General features: G+C 39.8%; 2 protein-coding genes across 3 annotated transcripts in view; one reads left to right on the top strand and one right to left on the bottom strand.

The window, feature by feature from the left end:
* LOC140928207 (RING finger and SPRY domain-containing protein 1-like) overlaps window positions 1-4,793 on the bottom strand; it is a 17,821-nt gene extending 13,028 nt beyond the window's left edge. The window contains exons 1-2 of the mRNA XM_073377921.1: window positions 4,327-4,793; window positions 2,627-2,679 (exon numbers count right to left, since the gene is read on the bottom strand). Coding sequence (XP_073234022.1) covers window positions 2,627-2,679; window positions 4,327-4,490 — 217 coding nt within the window. The 5' untranslated portion in view covers window positions 4,491-4,793. The remainder of the gene's footprint in view (window positions 1-2,626; window positions 2,680-4,326) is intronic.
* Window positions 4,775-20,037, top strand: LOC140928206 (transcription initiation factor TFIID subunit 4-like). 2 transcript variants are annotated; one of them, XM_073377920.1, is made up of 11 exons: window positions 4,775-5,969; window positions 7,505-7,594; window positions 9,556-10,037; window positions 11,358-11,412; window positions 12,336-12,453; window positions 13,452-13,582; window positions 16,586-16,711; window positions 17,206-17,262; window positions 18,454-18,582; window positions 18,735-18,806; window positions 19,495-20,037. In XM_073377920.1, exons 1-11 carry the CDS (start codon window positions 4,806-4,808, stop codon window positions 19,603-19,605), a joined length of 2,535 nt encoding a protein of 844 aa, XP_073234021.1. In that variant the 5' UTR covers window positions 4,775-4,805; the 3' UTR covers window positions 19,606-20,037. The 2 variants fall into 2 exon arrangements, with proteins under 2 accessions (XP_073234021.1, XP_073234020.1); XM_073377919.1 differs by lacking the exon at window positions 18,735-18,806 and having other exon boundaries at window positions 4,792-5,969.
* Window positions 20,038-21,139: the final 1,102 nt, after the last annotated feature.

A 21,139-nucleotide genomic window follows, 5' to 3' on the forward strand; every position in this document is an offset into this window, starting at 1 on the left:
ACGGTTAGTACCCAGTTTTTCGCAACTTTCATCTAAAAAAGCCTGGTAGTTTTGGGACGTTGTTTACGCGTTGAAGTGACGAAGTTTCAAGATAAATTTGGACTTTTGGGGTGAATAAAACAAGTCTAGTAGCCAAGATAAGTATTAAATATGTTTTGCCGACACGTATTTGGAAATATTTCTGGCAGATTTCGCGGTATTTCGCGTTTTTTGGGGAATTTCGCGGGATTTCGCAGGTCCGCGACCCAGGCGACCGCGCGAAATATCAGAAGCCCTGTCAAGTACCTTAAAAGAAACTTTTTTCTATTAATACAGGTAGATAAAAGAAATTGTGGATGGTATCAGGAGACAGTTTCCTAAACATTTTTTGAATATTAGGCTTTCAAAAAAGTTCTCCATCCGATTTAATATGGCACTGGACGAAGGACATTTCATACTTGATTGGTACCAGTTTAAGTGACCCAAAAATGGATCCCAGCACTTAGACCAATCAGAGTAGCTCTTTAGGACCCTTGGGGATAAAGTGATCACTCACAAGTAATTAAGTGCACAGAAACATGATTTGCAGTTGATTAATTTCAACTATGAGACATCATAAAAGATGCTCTTGAGGACACAAGATATTCTGAATATGCACGACTACCAGAGGAAAATAATCAAAGCATATCTGTCGGGAGAGATGTTTTTGTCTCTGCTCCAACCGAAGCTGGGTAAAGTCTGACTTTTGAGCTGGCTCCATACGCTTTTGATCATTATTTTATTTGGCGAGGATTGCAATGTCATCTTTTGCCGGCCGGTATCACGATCTGAAGTGCATGTGTGCCAATTTATTGACGTTTATCCCTCCTTTCTCCTCTGCAATGGCATTCCTCGAGGATTCGAAGCTTTCTCACTTAAAGAAGCTTCCGAACAAGGGTTTCATTCTTGGCGGCACAGTCATGGCAAAATATATTCATTAACAAACCGTCACCGGAAATCTCCTTTCCAAGTATCAACTCAAGATTAACAAGCTCTATTTTATTTCTCGCCTGCATCACAGGAAAAAATAACGGATTCCCATTTTTGGATATTTTTGGGTATTTAAAGAATACCCATAAAAATCCCAAATTTGGCAAAGTGAGACAAGTCCCAACCAGGGAATTCCCAACCAAGTTCCCAGATTGGGACTTGTCTCACTCTTCCAAATTTGGGATTTTTGTGGGTATTCTTTAAATACCCAAAAATATCCCAAAACGGGAATCCGTTATTTTTTCCTGTGCATGAGATAGTTATTGCACCTGAAATCTTTGTTTGTGTTAACTTAAGCACACAAAGCTAACAAATTTGCCCTTTCATTGTCGGAGAAACCTACAAGTGTTAGATATTGTCTTTGTCCAAGTGGAATCAATGAAGTCAAGGGCTCAATGCAACCAGAAAACCCCAAATGTTAGTCATGCCACTCCCCATTTTGGCAAATGAAATGCAAGTAGAAACCTTTCAAGCGAGACAAGTTGACCTCTTGTGACTTTGTCGCTCGCTCGGCCGCTTCAAAGCCTAAAAAGCTGGCTCCACCTGCTTAGAATCTCCTAAGAAGCTCACTCTGCTCACTTAGAAACTTGTCAGGTTACTCATGAGGTCGACTTATAGCAAGTCCATATGGATGTACATGTAAATAAAAAGAAAATTGAGACATCCAGAAATACAATGCATCTCACTTGTTATAATTTCTGTCTTCAGGGCATTCACTATTGTGTGACATAGGCTTTTTAGCCAGAGAATGATCACTATCAGAAAAAGGCAGAAAAATTAATTTTGCTCACTTTTTTAATGTGCTGATCACCAGAAAGAGTAGTAGACATTTAGTTTTAAAATTACTTAAGGCTGTTGACAACGACTAGAAAGGTATAAAAACGCAAGTGCATGTATAGATTGGGAATAACATGGGAGGAGGGGAAGGGGGGTAGTGTTGAAAATTTCCCTATCACCTCTCTCTTAAACTCTCTCTTAACTCTAATCGTTATTTTTTCATCTTCCCAATATTTACCATGGCCATAGAAATGGGAGAGGGGCCGGGACAAGCAGACAGGCCACTGCTACCCAATTTTTAAACTGGAAGTGGATGGTGATGCCACACCTATCAGGGATGTCACTAAGATTTCAAGTTGCCGGGTAAATACAACAAGTAGGAGGGGAATCAAACAGCTAGGGAATAACAATTATTGTTTTGGTTCATTTTACTTCTATTTTCCTATGAAAGTAGCTGGGGCCACGTTCATAATAGCTGGGAGAAATCCCCAGACCCCAACTCTTAAATAATGACAGCTCTGACCTATGATTGCACAGTGCACCCTCTGACCTATCATATCACCACTACACCAATAACATTACATTCTGCCCTCCCCATTCTGCTCACATAAATTTGTTTTATGGTGGTCTTTACATTATATTATACAAAGAGTACAAAGAAGGCTGGTTACAGAAGCTTGGTGGGACTAGGTGGGAAAGTTATTCCTGACCAGAACCAGTCCCAGTGAGTTGGGCAAAAAAGTTAACAGCAACTTTAATTTTTGACGTTTATAATAATAAACAATGAACTTGTACATATTCCATAATGACATAACATGTTAATCCTAAGTGCATTTTGTACCTTCTTCTGCCAAAGAATGTAGAATTGTCATGCATTCTGGAGGTTCCATGCTACTACAAAAACAAAAATGTGAAATTATCCATTATTTTATATTTTAATTGACAAAAGATGATATTCATGGAAGTTCCTCGACAAGCACTGCAAAAAATATACTTCCCATACATAAAATGCAGGGCTGTCAATCCCCCAGGTCATTAAATATTGAGAATTGAAAGGGAAGAAACGATAGTTGACGTCATATCGCATGACAAAGGATGTTATTTGTGCCAAAAATGTTCATTGATTCGAGTCGACCTATATAGCACATAAACAGTTCATATTTAGCCACATTATCACTTAAATTACAGTGGCATACCAGAATTTATGGGGAAACGTACCATGTTAACATGAGTAGCTTAAACACCTTAAAATATTTGAAATTTTATGGTCGGAAAGTCGAGTCTACAAGAAATAGCAACTTGGGGATTATCCGGGAGATATCAGACTCTAAAATGGAGACCGGGGCATACGGTCCAAAAGCTGGAGTCTCCTGGATTATCCCGGAGAGTTGACAGCACTCAGGGTTGTCAGAAAGTTTTGAAGTAGATGGTTGAGTTGTCAAAGTAAGCGGCCAGTCCAGGGACATTTTATTGAAAAAACGCCATCCGTAAAGAAATGCCAAGCAGAGTAGCCGACCGATACTAACCAAGTAGGCGGCGATTTTCGCCGGCAGCCGGCTACTTTTAACAACCCTGAGCACTGAAAACTTATGTTTACTTAATGATCTGTGCTACCAAAGAGGTTAACATACAAATGCTTGGCTCCAACTTTAACATGTGGTAATAAAGTTACAGTGAAGCCCTGCTTTACAAACACCCACTTAATATGAATTAATGAATTATGAACACCTCATTTATTAAAGACAGTTTGCTTTGTCCCTGGGTAAAGGAAGCCCTTACATTTTCTCCAATTCAACCTGTCTAATATGGACACCCCATTAATATGGACATTTTCTATGCCCCCCTCAGTATCCATTCATATTAATGGGGTTTGACTAGGTATTGCTGTTTGTTGATTCTTAGAACCGGACTTGCATGTGCCCCTTTACTTTGCTGAGAAAGGTCCTGTCCTGTCCCTACCCTCCAGTGATCTTTCCCTGTGCACTTGCCATATCCTGTTTATAATTCAAAGCCCAGTACAAATTAATAATCCTTTAATGGCACACCTGAATTTCAACGTCAAGGAAAAAAATATTTGTGCACGACATTTTGATGAAAAAAGAATACATGCCACTCAAAAATTCTCCATCCCCCCAAAAAGTTTTCCAATGGCCTGCCCCTTGGTTGAGCGACAGAACTGCTTGCAATTAACAGGTGTTAACTGACAATTCAAATGACGGGTTATGTAAACTCCCATGGCCCATCGATTACCTTAATTTGACAGCTGGATTTGGCAAAGCTGAGTTTGTACTTTTTACACATCATCATCAGTAAACTAGCAACAGAATAGCACCTTACATGTATTGACATAAAGGAAGTGAATTGAGCTAACTCATACGACGATATCATTGATTGCATTTTGCAGGAGAATTAAACCTAAAATGATGAAAGGCTTGAAAATTAACCTAACGTAGACTGTGCAAACAGGATATACTGATCATTGCCTTAAGGCTTTAAGCTTAATTTATCAGTCTAAAAACAACAGGCAAATAATTCTCTTACTTCTCGGCAAGTTTCCTTAGAGCGCTAAGAGCATCCAACACAAGATGATCAGTGTGATCGGAGCAGGAGGCCATGTTGGCCGAAAAATGAGGAAGAGCTCTTCCGCTGCTATCATAGCTGTCTTCTCTCAACGTCTCGTGGATCTTACAACAGCAAATTCCCATATATGTCTACAAGGTTACTTGATTCAATTCTTCTAAACAGAACAGATGCCAAAACCGACAACACGGAAAGAACCATCACAACATTCTGAGAAACCTACAAACAAACAAACTATCGAAAATTCTCCCAGCTCGATAGAGCCCCCGTTGCCTACTGGTCAGTCATTCCAACAAAAAGTTTTATGCGTGCGCCGTAAGCGCCTGTTGTCAGAAGAATTTTGCTAGCGGTTTCTTGCAAATCTCAGATGCGCGTGCGTTTTTACATCCCATAATACTGTTTTACTTTTTAAACGAGTGCATCAAAAGAATGGTAGCCAAATGGCGTCTTCCTTTCTAGAAGACCTATTCGAGAAAGAAGTAGATGAGAAGGAGGTCAGTGCTATGGTGGGATCGCTGGAAAGCCAGCTGGCTTCGACACCGATCCCTAGATCTCACCACAATGAAGTCAAACCTTCGGTTGAAGCTTCAAAGACCAGTCCTAAAATAAGCAACATGACTAGCAAGGCGCCAATCCGAACGAGTCCGATTCAAAACCAAACCGCGACTGCAGTTCGTCCGGGAATTTCTTCATCGCCTGTGCTAAATACAACTGGTAACACCGCGATTACTACTGTTATCAACATTGCTCCACGTCCCACGGTAACCACAGCGGTTCCTTTGGCTCCACGGCCGGCCACTATGGCTGTTTTAGCTGCTCCGAACGCAGCGTTTGCCGGCGGACATCGCTTCGTTACGACCATGATTAACAGCACGGACTTGATTAACCGGAACATTAATATATTAAATCCGCAGCAAATCGCTCTAGCGCCACGAATTGTATCGGGAAACGCAGCTGTTCCGGGAAATCCTCAAACCATGACAGCGCCAAGGATCATCCAGCAAATTCAACCCCGCGTTGTAAATGCTCCGCGCGTTCTAAACCCTCAGGTTGTGTTACGGCAGCCAGCGACAAGCTCGCCGGTGCAGCAGGACCAGAAGATGAACATTATACAAACTCAGATTCGCCCAGTACCGGCGAGTGTTAGCGTGACCCAGAATGTTCCGATTAGAACTAACCTAACTCAAATTCGGCCCCAACAAATTAATGCAATACCGAGGACAGTCACTTATAGAATGCCTATAAACCAGGCCTCTGTCACAACACCAAAGACTGAAATTGCATCTACTGCAGGTACTAATAGTCACAATTCAAGCTCTTCCAATGTAGCAAATGTTGGTATGCGTGTTTCTACACCAACAACTCCTCAACAGCAAGGTGTTAAGAATATCACCATTGCTGGTAATCAGACCAAACCACAGCCATCTAGCACTCCACTAGCAACAGTCACCCATTCACAGCCGCAGGTCAATGCTGCTCAACTTGAACAAGTAAAGGAGCAGGCCCTTAAGTTAAAAAATTTCTTCAACAACTTGGTGAGGCTGGCATCAGAAAAATCCCCTGACGTTGGCAAGACTGTAAAAGAATTAGTTCAAGGTGTTATGGTGAGTTCAGTTATCTTGAAGCGGGTCACAACACTGTGTTATCTAGTGGGTAGGGGTGGGGGGATCAGAGGGATGGGGTGGAAGGGCAGTACTATTGATTGAAATTTGTGTTTGAGCTTATTCAGCTTGCGAAAAAAGTAGCGTCCCATATCCTGCGCATCAATTTTTTTTTTTCTGGCTAATTAAAATGACTTTAAAGCAATTAGGCTATTACATGCTAGTTACAGCTAGCCCAAATAGCAAAGTTGCAAAACTGACTTTCTTTGTACCCTACTTATTGTTGTGGGTATTCTAAATTGCATGGCTGACTTTACGGCAGCCATGTTAGTTGACAAGAACAAAAGCATCCCTCTCCACTGGGAACTAAACAGATTTTTTCTTGCAAATTCTGGAATGAAAATATTTACTGGTATTTGCACTGTTTTGTCAACCAACATGGCTGCCTTGTCAAGTTGTTGCAAACTAGTTATATCTTTGCAAATTACCAGTAAGTGGCATTTAAAGAGATTCCTTAAAAAAGCCATTAAAATTCACCCTATTCTTTCGTATTATCAGATCTTTAAATTGCAGATTTTGGGACAAATTGCTCCAGTGAGAACTAGCTGCAATTTTTTTTGGAAAAAACTAGTTTATGGTAAAACCGAATAAAAAGAACTCCTTGATAATGAACGGCCTTGCAACAAATGGCAACTTTCTTCCCATTTGTACCAAAGTGTATGTAACAGGAATCCAATTGATGTGTCCGTGACATGTTTCTTAGTCCCTTCCTTGGTGAGTCTCAATACGTAAATCCTCTACTAAGTCCCCCCTCTAAAATAGGCATCCTCCCTCTAATAAGTCCCCCCCCCCCCCTTTTCAGGGAAAGAAAGTTAATAAGCCCCCTCTCTATTAAGCCTCCACTCCCCTCCCCTAATTATTCTTCTCTAATAAATGAGAGACTGTATTGATCAATAAAATTACGACTGTGAAACTTTGTGTGGACTGATCTGGGATGGTTCATTTACCAACTGGAAGTTTGGATTTGATTCTGATCCTCGGCTGCATGACCTCCAACTCTCTTGTTCTTGAGCTTCTCCACTCTGTATTCTAGTTCTTTATGGAGAACTGATACCAACGTCTTCTCTAAATAAGCCCCCACCCACCCACCCCCCCCCCCTCAAATCTCAAATAAGTGCCTCATCTCTATTAAGCTCCCCCTCAAATGGGCTTGAAATAAATAATAGAGGATTTATGGTATTTTATTCAACCCAACAGGACTTCCTGAAAGAAAGCAAGCAACTGCCCCTCCCCCCCCCCCCCAACTCATGGGCTTCCCAAAATAGCCTAACCCACACCCCACATGCACAATTTTTCTGATCACTCCCCCATGTCATGTACATGAAGTAACCAAAAAGTTAAATAATATGCTATTTTTATTAGTGGTTAGAGGCTTGAGAAGATCTAATTTTTTTTTCAGTTTCAAATGAATGAGGACAAATGAAAGTAATTCATGTGTGTAAATGTAGTTGACTGTAATATCAATCTTTTTTTTGCAGGAAGGAAAACTTACTGAAGAACAATTTGCAACAAACCTGCAAACCACACTCAACTCACCTCCCCAACCAAATCTTGTTGGTTTTCTAAAGGTAGGTGTAAATATATCTGCTATATGGCAAAAATGGTGAGAATGGCACAAAACATTTTTGGGATCATTGTCCAAAACTGAAATGCTTTTATTTAAGGTTTTTTGGAGACTGAGAACATGCAGTATTATGTACCCTTCCTTGATTTGAAATCCCTTCAAATTTTACTCCTTGAAGACTCTGTTATTCTGAAATGAATTTCTAACTCTTTGACTTCCAGAATTTTGCACCAACCTTTTGAGTCTGGACAGGAATACATGACACTGTATGACTATTCCAATAAAACCTCTTAGGGAACACCCTACTGGTGCTATTTTGTCCTTAATATTTCAGAAAATTGATTTGAGGTTTTTTCTGGAAGTTATTATCATTAAGCTTTCTTTGGATTAAAAGGGTCAGATTCCTTTTTTTTCCCTATGAAGTTTTCTTTAGCTATAAAAAATTGTGAAAAGCTTTTCTTAAAAACATTAAAGAAATTTTTAGTAAAGTTAAAAAATATATGACGTTTTGTGTTCTCGGATGTCATTATCAAGTAAAAAAAAATACAGTATGAATGTTCTATACGGGGCTGTCAATAACGGTAGCCGGCCAAAACCACCGGCTAGTTAGCCATACTTAACCGGCTACTTTCATCTCCTTCTACCATAACTGTCTGCTAACAAAAAATAAGCACCATCGAATAAAATTTGTAAAGCATCCATTTCCCAGTTTTGAATGATATTAAACGCATATTTAAACAGGTTTAGGTCTGTGAAACTTTCAAACCGTGCAAGTTCGTGGAACGCCTGGGAGGTTTCGACCGCATTGTTTCCAGTCTTGCATGTATTCTGATGAAACAACATGGCGTCTGCAGTGGAAACCCACGAAAATGGCATTTCTGAGATGCTAAATTTCAAAATGTCCATAGATGCCTTGGCCCTCAAAAACTTGTGCCTTTGGTGCGGGTTCCAAAGCCGCCCTACTATTCATTATCAGCCTGTTACTTAAAAACTTTTTGACAGCCCCGTCTATAAATACAAGAAAAACAATAGTTCATTGAAAAGGAAAGTAGCATACTTTTCATAAACACAGTCATTACAGTACTTTTCTTTTTAATGAACTATTGTTTTTCTTGTATTATATAGAACATTCATACAGTATTTTTTTTACTTGATAATGACGTCCGAGAATGTCAAAACATTGAATATTTTTTAACTTTTATAAAAATTGATTGAATTTTTTTAAGAAGAGTTTTTTCGCAATTTTTAAAAAGTCGCTTCTTTTTAAGTTTTCTTTACTTTTATTGTCAACTTTGTTGTTAGCTACCACTAGCAGAAAGTTGCACTGCAAGTTGTAATTCGTAAACAGTTGCTGACATGACCTAAGAGGCTATTCACATGATACCAGAGGACTTTCATTCTGAAATGAGTTCATTCCATTTGCATATATATTTCTCTGTACAGTCGACTCCCGCTAACTCGAAGCAATTTTCATTTCCCTTCAGATCATTTTCTATATAATTTTACCCTCGATAACTCAAACTCCCGATAACTCGAACTTTTTTCTATTTCCCTTGAAGGTTCGAATTATCGGGAGTCGACTGTATTTGTTAACGTGATACCCAAACAACATTTCATTTTCATACAAGTCATTTGAGAATGAGTTCATTCCATTTTTCAGTCTGAATGAATTTCTTGTTCTGGTACAAAATTTCATTCTGGTATTACGAGCTTTGTTCCAGATTGAAAAATCACAAATTGCATAGTCTGGGGCAAGTGGCACATGCGTATCTGATCTGATTTGGAAAACACACGGGTAGGAACACCATAGGCATTGCTAGTCGATTTTATATCATCTGAATGTAATATGTATGAAAGTCAATCCAGTATCATATAAACAGCTCCTAGTTCAAATATTTTGTGCCCAAACCACTCTCAATAATTTATACGAGGAGTAATTTTTGTTACCATCTTTTTCAACATCAGAAAACACTTCCGTTGTTGCGTGCCCAGTCAAGATCACCATCAACATTACAACTTCTTCAGCAAGTACCGCAGTCAATCAATCCGCAAAAAATTCTCCCGCAGCAGCAAGTCCAACCGAAGACAGGTACCCCAACACACACTACATCTCCTCAAGTTCATAAGCAAAATGGGCCTTCACCCTTACAAAAAATCCAGATAGTTCAACGAGGCCAACAAGTGATTAAACTTACACCTGAGCAGCAGCAGCTGCTGTTAAGACAGCACCAAATTAATGCACAGAGAGTGCTTTTGACGACATCGGGGGCAACGTCTGGTTCTCAAGTTGCCACCAGTTCTAGAAATGTAGTGATGGTTCATGCTCCGCCTGGAACAACAGGGGCAAAAATGGTTGTCACATCACCAAGATCGCAGGCAGGGACGTCTGTGGCATCTTCAGCAGCTGCTGATAAATTGAAGCCGAAAGGTTTTACCGGGATAAGCAGGTATGTTGCTTATGAGTACTATCGGCGCTAATACATGTAAGTGTGGCCTACAGTACATGTAGTTTTCCTAGTGTTTGAGTGTTGATTCACTTAACTTTCTCTCTAGTTAAAGATTTCAATTCAAAGTTTGATTCAAATATCCACTGATAAAGGGCTGTCACTAATATTTGAACTTGCTTAGACTACAAGCAGCCTCTCTTTTTCTACAGATTTAGTGAGAGGGATGCATGCACCTCTCCCCTCTCGTGCCTTCAGTCATGCACCTGGTCATTTTCATCTCTTGCGTGTTCTACTTGACAGACTAAGTGAAAAGAGATATTACCCATTACTAGCCTACACGTTTCTGGGTATATATACAATCAGTAGCCACGAAATTGAACACTAGAAAGTTCTTCTGATTATATTTTTCTCTTGTTTCTTATGAAAGTAGCTGGGGCTCATGCTCATAGTAGCCAGGGGAAATTCCCAGGCTCCCGCCATTACTGACAGCCCTAACAAACACGAATGGGAAAGTTTTGATGTTGGTCAGTGTTATTGTAATCAAGACCTAAGACCTCAAGTTGGGTTGAAATCTGTCTATTTAGCGGCATTGAATTACTATATGATAACAAAATATATCACGTACAGTTGCACATTAAATCATTGTTATTTAGCATCTAATGAATAAGGCTGAGTAGGATATGAAGAATTAAGCAGATCTCAGAGGTTGTTATCCACCGAGGCCGAAGGCCTTAATTCTTCGTATCTTTCGAAAGCCGAATTCATTAATTGCTTTATTATTCATTCAAAATAACTTATTCCTAGTTTAAACATAGCTAAAACATTCTTAGCTGCATCAATGTTAAATTTATCTTCGATAGTGTATGTTTTAATAGGTTTGTCCAGCTCCCCAAATATTCTACAAATAGCGGATGCTGCCCTCCGAGTTGTCTTCCTGCTGTTTTTGCCATGTTTTTAGCCATTATTTCACCTCTTTCCAGCTGTAGTTCTTACTCCTGAAACAAGGGAAATGTCCGCCTTTTTTTCCCAACCAAAACAACTCAACCTCTTCCCCAGGTCTTCTCAGTAACAGTGCCTTAACCTGTAGTGGGCTGCATTTTTGACGTCATTTCCTTGTTAAACACAAAATTCTTCCAAATTTGGTCATCAGTAACTGGTTATGGTATATTATGTGTGTGCTTTTAGCCAATCAGGATTGGGGACGTGTTTTGAATGAATAATAATACTATTTTAATATGGTGAGGTTCAATAATAATTATTGAAAAAAAGGTCGCCATATTGGTCAGTTAATTCACTTCATTTACTAAAAACGTCTTACAGCAGTGGAGATGACGATATAAATGATGTCACATCGATGGCTGGTGTAAATTTAATGGTGAGAGTCCAATAAGTAGTAATCAGAAGTTTAAAAGTATTGTCTTATAAGGAAGTAGTGTGTCTTCAAAATTCTAGCATGCTTAATCTTAAAACTTAGGAGAAGGAACACCGGATTTCAATTATTTTTTTTTCTTTTCAAATTTTGCTGTAGCCACTAGCTCTGATGTAGTTGGTTTATCTTGTTAGACCCCAGTTCAGCTCCTATTCAATGCTTTTATCCTCGAACCTTTGATTACATTTCTTGCCTCATTTACATACAGTTATCATTCTCTGTTTCAATAACAACTTTGAGCATCCAAACGGCATACAATCAACGTAGTTATCTCTGGAAATTTAAGCCACAAATAAAAAAATAATACTGAACAATAAGAGAGATATCCCCTTTTAAAAACTAAAAGTTTTTGATGGCTACTATTTTCTTTGATTTTACTTGCAAAGAGCTGAAATGTGCACAAAAAGAACTGCTCAAGTTAACGAGCTCTTTCAACTTTTGAACTTAATTCTTATATTCTTGGTTCATATTGTAACTTCATGATAAGGCGGCCATATTGGTTGAAAAAGCAATTGGGAAATTTTTTTGGCAGAATTTGCATGAAAAAACAGTTTAGTTCCTACATACAGAGGAGGGAAACACTTTTGTTCTTGTCAACCAACGTGGTAGCCTGCCATTGAGATGTTCCTTGGGTGTCGTCATGCCTGCATTGGAGACTACTAACATAGTCACCAAAATGGCTGCAAACCAGCAATAGGGCAATGCCTTCTATGGGTTACTTTAAATGCTAAGGAGCAAAAATGTAAACAATGACATCAGCAAAGATTTGTCTATAGCCAATTGGTTTGCCTCTATCCTGGTAGGATCCTTTGAACAAACTTATTTATGGTTAGTCCATTCTAAAGACATTTTGATTTTTTTTTTAACAGGAAGAGAGTCAGCGAATTTTGGCTATCAACTCTGATCTGTTAAGTTCCCAGACAAGAAGCTGTAAAGATGAACCTTTTTTAAATGTTCCTTCCCTTCAGCGCAAATTAGACCTATTAGGTCAGTTTGAGTTTTATTGTTTAGATTGTGGTATTCTGAACTTTCATTCTTCTTTGTCTTTCTCAGTTATTTGTTTCCTAAGAAAGTGGGCTTTTTGAAAGTATAAACTGAAACCTTCATTTCTTTCAGCTTGAACATTATTGGTTTAGTAATCGTTTAATTGTTTTAATACCATTCTCATCTTCCAATGTGAGACTTCGAGAAACATTTCGTCTTTTGGGCATGCAAGATTTTTCTTGAATCTTTTCTTGATTCTTGAATCCAAAGATAGAATTTGTGTTCATTTACTAAAATCTGAAAATGGATTGTGGCCCTACAGATTCCACTCTCCGAGTGTATTCACAAGTCAAGCCAAATCCAGATTTTAAGAAAGTATGATTCGCGTTTTTCTTTGGGGCATGAATCCGAAAAAAGTACATAAGTGAAAGTAGATGTACATTAGCGGTTGTCCTGTGATAATATTGGGTCCACCGTGTTGCTGCCATGTTAAAGAGTCCATTTGCGGATTTTTTGTGTTCTTGTATTCTTTCTGAGTTATTCTAGCATGTGTAAAACACAGAAAGAAACTGAATAAAGCAGCGTGCGTTAAGCCTTGTTGAGACGAACCAAACGCGATAAATGTGATTTATGTCTCTTTCTTTATGCTATGTGGAGACTTCGTCGAGACGAAGTAAACGCTGTAAATGTGTAATATATCTAATATATCTCGTTCTTAAAGCCACGATGAGAAGAAGCAAGGGCGATAAATCAGTAACATATTTTTCTTGACGCATTGATGAGATGAAACAAGCGCGATAAATTTGTAGTAGGAGTTTAAGATATTGTTGAGCATGGTAAAATTTTGGGTGACCTATTTCCAGTGTTTGGCGAGATGACTTTCGGGCGACTTGACCGTAAACCCTCCCAGGTGCTTCATGCTACAGAAACCTCCAAGGGTGATCCCCAGCCTTTCTAAGTTAACCATTTCCTTGACCTGACCTTGTGGTTTTGTTTCACAGCTAAAAAACATGGTTTAACGGATGTCTCGCAAGACGTGGTCAGTTTAGTATCGCACGCAACTCAAGAGCGACTACGGAACATTCTGGAAAAAATATCCACAATTAGTTTGCATCGACTTGAAGTTTACAGGGTATGTAGTTTTACTGCGCATGTTCTTTCATAGCCTTCTACACAGAGCTTCCTTGGCTTGTCACTCAAATGGCATTTACAATAACGTCTTTGTAGAAGGCTAATATATAATTACATCGTTATTGGGCCCTCGTTTGCCCAGTTGCCAAGTTATTAAAGTAAATGTTGTCCATGATTGTCTGCCATCATATTCAACTTGTACGGTGTATCATTTGAAATAAACTATGAACTCTCCCTTAACTGACATCTTAACTTGGATCTCATGCAGACTTGAGTAGACTAATCCTCTTGCTCTTCGAGGGAGGAATTGGGCATCGATCAAAACACGAAACGATTGCGTTTTTGGGCGGAGGTTTTGGGGTAGTTCCATGACATTTTGATACACCTCATTATTCCTGGATGGTTCTCTTCCAGGTCTGCGGGAATCTTCCTTTTCTCGTCCCGTATCCGTGTCGATCCCAGTCTAAAGCTTGCCTCTTGATGTTCAATCCTGCCCCATTTCCTTCTTCTGATGGTGTTTTGAATCCGTTCTCGACCCGAACTGATTATCACTTGCTTAGTTTGCCCACGTAAGGGACTGGTCAAAAAGTATAGGGGGGGGGGGGGGGGGGGGGGGAGGGGGTGGGCTGGAGCAGAGAGGGGGTGGGTCATGAGGTTTTGAGCCTCGTGCAAGGGGTGGGTCGTGCAATTTTCAGCTACCCTTAGGGGTGGGTCAACCTATTTTATTACATAGATAAGCACTAACTACTAACGAGACACTTGACCACACTTGTTATATAAAACACAGGCAGCTGGAATTAAATTGCTAAAAAAGTCACAAACCTGTTGTGCGAGAAAATGCAGCGGGTGACAGGCCGCACATCCCTTGAACCCTTTGTTTTAGGAGTTTAGACTCGTTTTTGTAAATTTTATTTCTGATAGTAGGTCTTCTATCAAAGTTTGTGGGTAGCCTCCGTCCATCAAGCGTTTTTTTTTTTTAAATTTGATTTATTTTCCTCAAAGGTTGTTTCTGAGGAGTTTTTTCGTAGGATTCTCAAGGCTTCTCCTTTGACAAATCCTTTTTAACACTTGGAGGGTGACACGAGGTGAAATGTGTGTGCAAGAAGGTTTCCGTTTGTTTAAAATGTGTCTTTGCATCAAGGATAGATTTTTTTTCTTGAATCTTGTGCCTTTGTATACAACCGTGTCTAAAAACCCTGCATCTCAGTGTCAAATGTTTCGGCCATGAATTTAATAGTTGGGTGATGTAAGTTTGCTTGTTCAATGCAGGCTTCGATGTCTGGTTTACTCATGTCCGATAGGGAAAAGATATCGTGTATGTAGCATTTCCAAACTGTTGTTCTAAAGACAGTTTTGCTTAGAGTTGTTGTTTCAATATATGTCATGAAAATATTGGCAAAGGAATCAAAACTGCTGTCTTTGTGCCCATCACAGTTCCATGGTTTTGTAGGTAGTGCTTTCCATTGAAGTGGAAGAAATTTTCTTTGAGGATTAATCTAAGAATTTCCGGCACGTAATGTGTAGGAATGGGTTGTCTTTGTAGAAATTTTCATATGCTTTGTGATAGACAATTTCAATATACCCTCGTTTTGCTGTATATTTGTGTCAAGACTCATAATGTCCATTGAAACAAGGAATGTTCGGTTTTCACATTTGTCTTTTCAGTAAAAGGTATGATTTCTGTGATTTTGATATTGGTTGTAGCAGTGTATCAACAAATTTTGTCAAGCACAGAACAAGGTTAGGCCATCCTCTTTTTTTCTCCTTTTACCGTCGTCCGACCGACCCAAATTTTTGGCATTTTTTTTAAAAAAGTAACGACTTAGTTACACCATTTTTCACTTGAAATAATTCCTTTCATCTGAAATATGAGCATAGTAACAGCACAGAGAAAAACAAGAACAAAAACATGAACATTTTTCACAGTATATTGTACATTTCGTTAATCCAAATATGTGAATGTTAACTTTTAACGTCTTCTTGGGGTACCAGGGCCTACTATTCCGAGACTTCTTGTGATTTTTCTTTTGAAGTTTTTTTTTTCAATCCGACCAACCGACCCAATATCAGGAAACGCATTCGACGGTAAACGAAGAGAAAAAAGGGGATGGCCTTAGAGGAAACCAAACATCCATGTTTTAACTAGGGGGTGGGTCATGCAATTTCCAACCTTGCTTTAGGGGTGGGTCAGTCATTTTTGTGCCGAAGGGAGGGGGTGGTTCATGTGTTTTTTATCAACTACATTTCCAAATGCTCCGGCCCACCCCCCCCCCTATACTTTTTGACCAGTCCCTAAATACTAAACTGTGTCTACTCACCACTCCTCAAGATGCCGACGGTTCAATTATCCACTCGTTAATCCTCTTTATACTCTCAATTCGACAAGTCGACTTTTTTAAAAGCCAATGTTTTACAAGGGCGAAGTCTTGAATTACCGGCGTTGTATTCAGTGAAGAGTTGTAGAATGTTCCGCGTTCCAGGTTTTCGTACATATTGGAGAGCTTTAGATTCGAGGACGAGGGCGACATTTGATTTTAAGATTCCTCACCTATCCTCTAAAAATAGGCACGCCGAAAAGCTTCATTGCCCTTTTTTTCACCACAAAGGTTAGTACGCTTATCTCCGTTGAAGGAGATGAAGCCCTCTCCCGATCGCTAAATGATAAATTTCGTAACATCTTGTTTTCGCCACAACGACATTTTCGCTAAAATTCGTTGTAGAATGACGATGGCTTTCACATTTTCCCACCAAAATGACGTTGGTTCGCGCGCGTGCGCTGCTTAGTATCGAGAAAATCTCGTTCTCGTCGTCCTCGACATAGAATCTAACGCTCTCCATTGGTAGATGAGGAAAGGACCCCCCGAGGAAGCTCGTGGCCTTCGGCCAATATGGACTTCTCCCACATACGATGAATCCTAGATAGAACCCTGCTGACATTTCTACAGTATATGTTGCTAAATTTGTATTGACGATTTTTTTTTCCTTTTTGCTTTGGTAACTTCAGGACGATCCAATTTATGAAGTAGGTGTTGATATACGGTCTCAGCTGCGGGTTTTTGAGCAGATAGATGAAGTCGAGAGAAAAAAGCGAGACGCTAGAGAAAGAGATATTTTAATGCGGGCTGCAAAGGTAAGTCTGGTTGTCTCAGTACTCTAACGTTTATGTATATTTTAACGATGCGATCCTTCCCTTCTTACATTCGGAATAATTAAACATTTAAACTATTAAAATAGTTTAGATGGCTCGTCTACATCCAGCTAATTTGCATGTTGGGTATCAGTGGATAGTCTGGTCTTAACATATATCCTTTGTAGAACTTTCGCATTAAACGTATTCTATCAGACCAGCAAATCTTCGCCTTACAATGTATTTGGTCTTTTTCACGAACAGTCACAAGGCGCTTCTAAAGTGCTCTCCGTCTGACAGCCGCCCGGGCGGGACAAGTGGAAAGACCCGTTGGGCTAGTATGTTGCATGGTTCCCTCACAATCAACATTCCTGATGAATACTTCAGTTGTTTACGGATTTGGCCTCAGCACCAGATATTATTGAAGACTATAAAGTATTTAATAGTGTTTGCTAAACCAGTTAAAACTAACATAAAGCTGTTGTTTCTTTAAATAGAGCCGGTCGAGGCAAGAAGATCCTGAGCAAGCGCGACTTAAAGAGAAGGCAAAACAGGTACACAGAATTCCTTCATTTCATTTCATCTCATTTTATTGGTTACTTCAGATTTACAATGTTATTTTCTCACTGCCCACAAATAGCAGAGGCTAGTCTAGGTGGGTAGTGTCTATATAAAACAAAATACGCACTGCGGAGTTCAGAACGTACTGCATGACCGTCTTCCACGCACACATGGAACAGAATGAAGTTGTTTCGTGTAGTTCTCCCTGACCTGTATAATTCTTTACCGATATTAACAAAAAGACCTCAGCTGTAACGTCGGTGTGACGTCTGTTGTGAAGTCGGTTTCTCCCTTGAGTGTTTAATGTTGCCGTGAAACAAAATCGAAAGTGGGTTAAGAACTTTCTTTTAACGTCGCTTCAACAATTTCTTCTTTCTTTTTTTTTTTTTTTGCTGAAACTGGAGCCAAGAGTTCTTTCTACTTGAAAGAATATTAGGAAAATATATATATTTGAACTGCCGATTTAAGATTTAAACAGAAGAACGATCCTCGTAGTTATATGTGATTTTTGAGAGAAGGTTGTCATCATCATCATCAATATCATTATTATTATTATTATCATTACACTATTGTTGTAATGAGATCGGGAGCTCCGCTTTTAGGCTTGGCTAAATATATATATTATGTGATATTTGAGAGGAGCAAGGATTGTCACAGAAGGTTAGTGCGCGGCCTCCTGTGCGAAAGATCCCGAGTTCAGCTCCAAATTGTGACCTCAAATCTTTGGTTTGACTCCTTTGCTTTTATATTCAGGGTTCGCACGCACCTTGAAAGTCCTTGAAAATTTCAGTCCGTTCTGGAAAGTCTTTGAATTTCGGTGCTAATTTTATGCAACCCAAAGGAGAAGGAACAAACACAGGAAGACGTTCAGGATAAGATTGCTCATGTTGTGAAAGAAGTAAAAAAGACATAGACTGAAGGCTCTTTTTTGCACTGAATGGAGTCCTTAAAAAACGGGAAATGTGTCTTCGAAACTCCTTGGTATTTTTGTTAAAAAAAGGTTACGAACCCTGTGTATACCCGTAAAACAGAGCACTGATGGAGGGGGTGGGGGTGGGGGGGGGGGGGGGGGTTAAAAGGGTAAAGCAAGAGTACCGTCGGCCCCAGGTTTCTCAGCCAGATGATGGTACCTTTAACTTTTGTTTATTTTTGTCATCAATCGTTTTGAAATCCTTATACTCCAGTTACAACAAGAAGAAGAAGAACTAATTCGGAAGCGAGCAGCTAACTCAACGGCGCTGGCCGCCATTGGGCCAAGAAAAAAGAGAAAATTAGATGAAGCTTTGGAGGGAAGTTCGTCTTCTTCAACACCGGTAAGCATTTAAAAGGCAGCGTACAACGCTTTTTCAATTTGTTGCAAAGATACAGAAACTTAACACTTACCACTTCTCTTTTCTGAAAAGTACAGTAGTTGTTTCGTTTTCCTGAGAATCCTGTTTCAATGGAGTTTCGTGTTATCATTTAGGGTTCGTCTTCCACCTCAGCATCGCCATCGTCTTCCAGCGTACTTGGAAACCAAAACGATGTTCGAAAACAGGTAAGAAAAGGGATCAGTAAAAGATTCTGAAAAACTGCCCACCAACCCCCGTAATGATCCCAAGACACTGCTTTATTCCTCCTTACTTGCTACCCTTTTCCAGGCTACAAGATAGTACATAGTGCAGTCGTGCAGCAAAACGTGACGCGTAAAACGCGCTGACTGGGGAGAGAGAGGGCGGCTCTCTCCCATTTTTTACGCCACCGCCCCCTTTTCACAGAACGCGCGTGTGTCTTATTTTTACGCTGTCCCCAATACCAAAAAGCCTGGCACTGGCTATTCCTTGCCGGCCTGAATGTACCATGTATTATAAGGTTGCTATGGGGACCAATTGTAACCCAATTCCTTGCGAAACTTTGTAATAGCCAATGAAGGGAGTTAGAGCATCCCCCAAAATGTCCCGTGGTGCAATTCGACTCAACACTGATCCAGTCTCGCTCCAAACCTCACGGTGGTCAATCGGGTAAGCACAAGATCCCATCGGACACCTTATGAAGCTTATACAACGAAGTTTTCCCTGTTGCTTCTACACTGTTAGTGTATATCTACAGTGTACAAGGGAAACCAAAGCGACAAGGAATACTCTGTCGTGTAAACTTCATTAGGTGTCCAAGGGGTTTAAGGCCAATGGAATTTAATGCTAGCCAGCCAATCGTCCCTGACAATTTTTTTGCTTTTCTTTGCTCAGGTACCTCGCCAGAGAATGCGGAGAGTACTCCTCAAAGATCTTATTTTTGTAATGGAACAAGAAAAAGAGACAACGAAATCTTTATTATTATACAAAGCGTTACTCAAGTAGCCCAGCTCCCAGAGTCGTAACGTTTCGCATTCATGAACATCCAGGCACTGTTTCTAGAAGGGCGTGTCAGGGGTCCAACTTATATTTATTGTCACATGGTGCGTTTTGGGTAATAAAGATTACCTGGAAGTGTGCCAAACAGATACACAACATCCGCACAAGGACTTAATAGGACGCAACTGTATTGAAAGCGAAAGAAAATACCAAAAATCATTCCTTTTTGGTGAACGTTTTGTAAATTAATCTTAAGATATCCAAGAATGCTACCAATTATGTCTAATACACGCTGGTGAAGAGATAACCATAAAAAGTGGGAGATGCTCCCCCCAGCTAAACCGTTTTAGGTTCGCCCCAATTTTTAAACGCTTTCGTACTCTATATTGTCAGTGTACCTAAAACCCGTTTTATGGCAGGAATTTTCAGTATTTAAGACCGAGTTTTCGACAAATTTCTTTTCACTTAAATCCGGGGAGTGTTCTTTTAGTTGAGATATATGCATGCCTTTCGTTGAAACTTTAACCCAATACTAAACTGCCACCTGTAAGCCCTGTGCTGATAAATCTTCGTAAGGGGTTTTAGGAGGGTTTATAAACAGAGGGGCTTATATCCGGGGGGGGGGGGGGGGGGCTTGGAATAGAAAAGGGGCTTCAAAACAAACAACAGAGAGCTTTAGATTTGAGGACGAGTACGAGTAGGAGATTTTAAAAAATGACATCCCGGAAAGCTTCATTTTATTTTATTTTATTTTTTTCACCAAAAAAGTTAGTACGGTTATTTATAGAGGATTTTCACTCACCTGGCCATCATCTATGCAAATTCATCGGAACAAAAGAAAGTTTTTGCATAAGAAAAGAGTTCAACTCCCACATGATTTACTTGGGACACCAACATGGCCGCCGTTTCATGGTTTTGGGACATCAATATGGCCGCCATTACGTCATATGAAAACACTCTATACTGAAGGTGGTTAAGCCCTCTCCCGATAGCAAAATGATAAAACTTCTTACGTTTGATAACTTGTTCCCGCCGCTACGACATTCTCGCTAAAACTCGACGGCTATCACGTTTTCCCGCCGAGATGACGCTGGTTGTTCGTTAACAGTACTCAAAAAAATCTAGTACCCGTAGTCTTCCTCTTCTCAGAAGCTAAACCTCTCTAATTGCAATGCTGAAAAATCGGGATTTTTTTGTTTTGTTTACAAATAAGTGGGCCAATGACCAGGGAAGGGCTTCTAAGTGGCAGTTAACGGTAGTCCCCTTTCGACTTTCGCTGAATGTAAACACCGATGACGCATTGTTAAAGGGCTAGCCTTGGCATGGCATTTACTGAAAATATTCACAATACCGGCAGGAGGGTGCCAGAAATTTTAAAATAAACAATAAACAGGGCTGTGAACAGCTCTTCTATTTACTTCAGATTGAGGCTAACCCTGTTAACATGCGTCTACTGTGCTTTTATTCAGCTGTCAAGGCGAACTCAAAACTGGATCATAAATTCGCATAAAAAATTCCTAAATTTGCTTTGGCTATAAAA

The sequence above is a fragment of the Porites lutea genome, chromosome 2 (assembly GCF_958299795.1).
Source record: "Porites lutea chromosome 2, jaPorLute2.1, whole genome shotgun sequence".
In the NCBI taxonomy this organism is placed as follows: Eukaryota; Metazoa; Cnidaria; class Anthozoa; order Scleractinia; family Poritidae; genus Porites; species Porites lutea.